Source organism: Antrostomus carolinensis, unplaced genomic scaffold, assembly GCF_000700745.2.
Source record: "Antrostomus carolinensis isolate BGI_N321 unplaced genomic scaffold, ASM70074v2 scaffold14869, whole genome shotgun sequence".
Lineage (NCBI taxonomy): Eukaryota > Metazoa > Chordata > Aves > Caprimulgiformes > Caprimulgidae > Antrostomus > Antrostomus carolinensis.
This window is the reverse complement of record NW_010338026.1, coordinates 1,522-6,293: the sequence shown is the minus strand read 5'-3', so window position 1 is coordinate 6,293 and position 4,772 is coordinate 1,522. Positions and strand designations below refer to the sequence as shown.

At 39.7% G+C, this 4,772-nt stretch overlaps 1 protein-coding gene across 1 annotated transcript; it reads left to right on the top strand.

Moving 5' to 3' along the window:
- The first annotated feature begins 1,606 nt into the window (after positions 1-1,606).
- On the top strand, positions 1,607-3,760 carry MRPS17 (mitochondrial ribosomal protein S17). The gene is made up of 2 exons (XM_010175375.2): positions 1,607-1,761; positions 3,045-3,760. Exons 1-2 carry the CDS (start codon positions 1,639-1,641, stop codon positions 3,333-3,335), a joined length of 414 nt encoding a protein of 137 aa, XP_010173677.1. The 5' UTR covers positions 1,607-1,638; the 3' UTR covers positions 3,336-3,760.
- Positions 3,761-4,772: the final 1,012 nt, after the last annotated feature.

Genomic DNA, 4,772 nt, shown 5'->3' with positions numbered 1-4,772 from the left:
CACCGGGCAGGCGCGGGGCAGGCTCCAAACTTACTGAAACTTCCTCTTTTATCCCATTTTTCCGTGTGACACGCACCGAGCCCGGCTCCTGCCTTCCCGGGAGCTCCCCTGTTATTGTGTCGGTGTCTGCCTGTCCCCAGCTGTCGCTGTGTGGCTGGGGGGGGGCAGCCCCGCTTTTTTGGTCAGCCCTGTTCTCCAGGGGAGCCTCACACAGCCTGCCTCCTCCAGCCCTGGGGCTCACACAGCTGAGTCAAGGATGGTGAAAGCAACCCTGGGCTTTGCTGCTTAAAGCATTTCATCCTTTGTATCCCTAAACTTTTATTTTTGATGTGTTGCAATGTTAAAGCAAGTGTGATTTCGTGTTACAAAATGGATAGATGGAGCATTCAACAGGTGTCATTTGTGCTTAACAAAACACAGCTGAGTGGGAGGGAAAATGATTATTAGTCTTCATCAATTTTAATATTGGTTCAAGTCCTCTAAAGTGTAGCTGTTTTGCCTGTGACTTGTGTGAGGGTTTTAGAAAGCTCTTCCTCTTTAAACAAAGCAGATGGAGTGTAATTGCTTACAGGAATGAACTCAAAAGTTATTACACTTACTGTAGGTCAGACAACTCTCTGATATGTCCTTTTTGCTTTTAGAAGCTTATTACCTTTATTAGGTTTCATCAGCTCATAATCAGATGCACAGATGCAAGTTACTTTCTGACCAGAAGTTCCAGGCTGCTCCCTGTTTGGATTAACTCTGGTCATACACAGACCTGATTAACTAACCAGCAAAACCAGCTGCTGGCATGAGCTAAATTCATAATGATTAACACAGCTACACATTCCTGTATCGTGTATGTGACAAATAGTATGATTCAAAGGAATTTTGTGAACCTTGTGGGATAAGGTCTCACCGTCACATTATGATGTCCATTTTAACTGTGACTTTTGCTGGTAATGGGGCAATGTTCATATCACTTCTTATAATGTCAAACAAGGCTGAGGTAGTACAATATATGGAGTTTTGAACTGCTTATATCTACCCTGTTTTTCCAATATAATGACCTAATTAAGCTGTTAGTGTGAAGTGGAAATCATAATTTTCTGGCTGAACATGAGCCAGCAGTGTGCTCAGGTGGCAAAGAAGGCCAACAGCATCCTGGCCTGAAGGAAGTGGAGTTGTTTAGTCTGGAGAAGAGGAGGCTGAGGGGAGACCTTCTTGCCCTCTACAACCACCTGAAAGGAGGGTGTAGTGAGGTAGGTGTTGGTCTCTTCTCCCAAATAACAAGTGATAGGACAAGAGGGAACGGCCTTCAGTTGCACCAGGGGAGGTTTAGGTTGGATATTAGGAAAAAATTCTTCACTGAAAGGGTTGTCAAGCACTGGAACAGGCTGCCCAGGGAAGTGGTGGAGTCACCATCCCTGGAGGTATCTAAAGGACTTGTAGATGTGGTGCTTTGGGACATGGTTTAATGGTGAACTTGGCAATGCTGGGCTTATGGTTGGACTAGGTGATCATAATGGTCTTTTCCAGCCAAAGTATTCTATGATTCTATTATTTTGGTAATGAGCAGAAACTGGTTATGTTTTTTTTGTTAAAATAACATGTCTGCTTGCTTGTTGCCAGGCACTGGATGACCATAACTAAACAATGTCTGTACCACGTGGAGCTGTCCATGCAAAATGGATAGTGGGGAAAGTAATCGGAACCAAAATGCAGAAAACTGCCAAAGTGAGAGTGACGAGGCTTGTGCTAGATCCTTACTTACTAAAGGTAAAAGCTGGTTAACATCTTGCACGGTGATTTTTATACTGTGTGGAGGAATGCTTTATTGATTTAACTCTTAGGATTTTTAATAGCTCTTTACAATGCAAACTCCTTAAGGAACTTGTGTAATGAGTTGGCTGTGGGGATGACTGCAGGTGATGAAAAGCAGTGTGTTGTGGGGCTACTTCATACAGATTATCTGCTGAATGTATTTCTTTGAAGTGTTTGTTAATGCACTTTATTTGATCTGAGTTGTGAAGGTAAGTTTTTGTTGTTTCACACTTAGATTTAATTTTTCATATTGATTTGGAGTATGCTTTGTTTTGGAAACTTTGTTATATTAGTCATTTTTATGATAAATTTTGTAGCAGTTTTTTTGTAGGCATAGTTGTAAACATACTTAGTATTTGAATCTGTACAGTGATGTGCTGTATGAGCTTTGTATTTATCACTTCTTGTCAATGCATTTCAGACAAGGAGGTTAAAATTAGGGGTTTTTTTCCATTTTTAGATAGGGAAGATGTGGTACATGTAGGTGGAATTAAATGCCTTTGGTATATCCAGAAAGTTAAGGATAGAGTCAGGATTAGATAATGGGTAGAAAAACTTGTTAATTTCTTTCTTAGAAGAAAGATGCTGAATTCTGCCCTTCCAATAAGAATAAATTCTGAAATTTTATATGAAAAAAAAAAAAAAGAATTGATAAAAAAATCCCCTCAAATTACAAATTTCAAAATACTGATTTCAGGGCTGATGAACTTTAGGCATGTTAGGATGAATAAGAATTAATATCAGTTCTTGAAGTGTGGTCTGCACAGAAAAGTTCAGCTTGGAAGAGCCAAGGCAGCTGTCTTGCTGAAGCAGTGTTGCTGTGAAGCATCCTAAGGAGAGGAAAGGCTAAAACACAGCAGAGAGGCCAGTGGAAAGTTCTGATCCTAGGAAAGGGAATCTATGTTAAGAGCTTCTTATTTTTTATTGTATCCACATGTTCACTATGAACAGCTTTTTGTACATGCCTTTTTTCTTCCCCATCTCCTTTTCTACTGGTTCTATTGGTGACAACATCCTGACTAGAGAAATTGTCAGGGAAGGGTAGTGCTGTGCTTTCTTTGGAAAAACAGTAGAGTGCACAGTTGCATTTCTCCTCATGATCCGAACTGAATCTCATTTTTAAAAAATTATATACTACTTTTCCTTAGTGAAATTTAGTTTGTTTTCTGTTAACTATATATTTGTCAATTGCTTAATTTTGAAATCTAATGCCAGGTTTTCCTTTCTTCCTTCTACAGTTCTTTAACAAACGAAAAACCTATTTTGCCCATGATCCATTGCAGCAGTGTGTTGTTGGAGACATTGTTCTTCTGAAAGCTTTGCCTGAGCGAAGGAGCAAACATGTGAAACATGAACTGGCTGAGATTGTTTTCAAGGTTGGAAATGTCATAGATCCAATAACAGGAAAGCCCTGTGCAGGAACCAGATTCCTTGAAAATCTGTCAGATTCGGAAAATCTCACAGAGGCAGATACTAATTATTTAAGTGAAAAACTTCAGGAACTTAAAGTTTGTCCAACAGACAAATAGTGAGGAAAATATTTAAACAGAGGGCTTTTCAGCTTGTCTCTGTCAGGGTTGCTTGGGGCCCTGCTGTTGTATGTTACATGTTTCAGTGAAATCTGTAGTCAAAATAAATAGTAAACACAGTTGCTTATAAGAGCGGATGTTACAGATTGATAGGCACCTGAAATCTTTAAATGAAAATAGAGAGAAAATTTGAGTTTAGTGTTAATGCTTCATTTTGTTGCATGTAGTTTTGCCCCAAGCCTTGACAGTTTCAAAGCCAGCTGCTCACTTGGAATGACTCTTCTGGATTGAGAAAGACAAGAATATAACTATATAATGTTTAAGTTTGGTGGGAGGGTCATTATATTATTTGATCTGTATTTTGGACAGTCTTTTGTGGTTTGTAGTATTACTTAAGATAATGCTATTAAACCTTTTGAAAGGAAGTGTAGAATTTTAAAACCAGCTACCTGCATGTGTCCTTATTTCCTGTTACAGCTCTTAATACCATTTTGCATATCTTCTGACTTCCAAAATCCCTAACAAAAACACAGCCACTTGCTTTTATAATGGCAGTTCAGGTGAGAATAAAAACTTTGGGTAGCTTAGCATGGTCACCTTTGTAACCTGTCCAAAGGAAGCATTTAGTTCTGGGAGAGATGGATCACTTTGAGCTGCCAGCAGGAAATAGAAGCTGATGAGAACACAAAGCCAAAAAAAGTAGAAGTAAAGATGGTTAGATGTAGTCTCATGAGAAGAGCTAACTAAAACAACACATTTTGGGAGAGATACAGGTACTGATTTGATGTATACTTTAGTATGAAACTAGAATGCCATAGCAGTTAAAGGTCACTTTATCCTGCTACAGCTCTGGGGATCTTGTGTCCTGTCTTTCAGGACATAAAGCAAACTAAGAGTGGGCAGCTGTTACAGCAGCCTTGTGTTAGTGGCTTTTCATTCAGATCCAAAGGGGCACCTGCCTCAAAACCCAGCACTTGTGGGGGATACTATTCCATGTCCCTGTATGGCAGGAGGAGTGGTATATTAAAGCTATGAGAAATCCTTTTTAAAGTGCCTACTATGTCCTTGGTCTTTGTTTAAGATCAGAAGCTAAATAAGGTGTATCTGGACAGAGTTCCCCTGTTCTAAGATACCTGACTTTAAGAAACTGAGCCACTTTACACTAGTAAGCTGTCAGTTGTGTTCTCTTCCATTGTCAGAGTTGTAAATCCTTTGCCCTTTAACTTCCTTCACCTGCACAAAATCAGTTTCTGCTGCCTGCAAACTGCTCACCAAGTCCAGTTGAACTCAGCAAATTATTTGGGGCAGGAAGAATGAGAAACTTAAATTTTCTTCAGTGCTTCAAACCAAAAAAATCCTGCTCTTTGACTGCTAGTCCTCAAGTACTGTCCTGCATGTCAGATCAATAGGCTGGGATGTCAAGACACCTTGATTCAA

Coding starts and splice junctions, on each gene's coding strand:
- MRPS17 (XM_010175375.2), top strand. CDS start 1,639: ATGTCTGTACCACGTGGAGCTGTCCATGCAAAATGGATAGTGGGGAAA. Junction 1,762..3,044: donor TAGATCCTTACTTACTAAAG/GTAAAAGCTGGT, acceptor TTCCTTCTACAG/TTCTTTAACAAACGAAAAAC.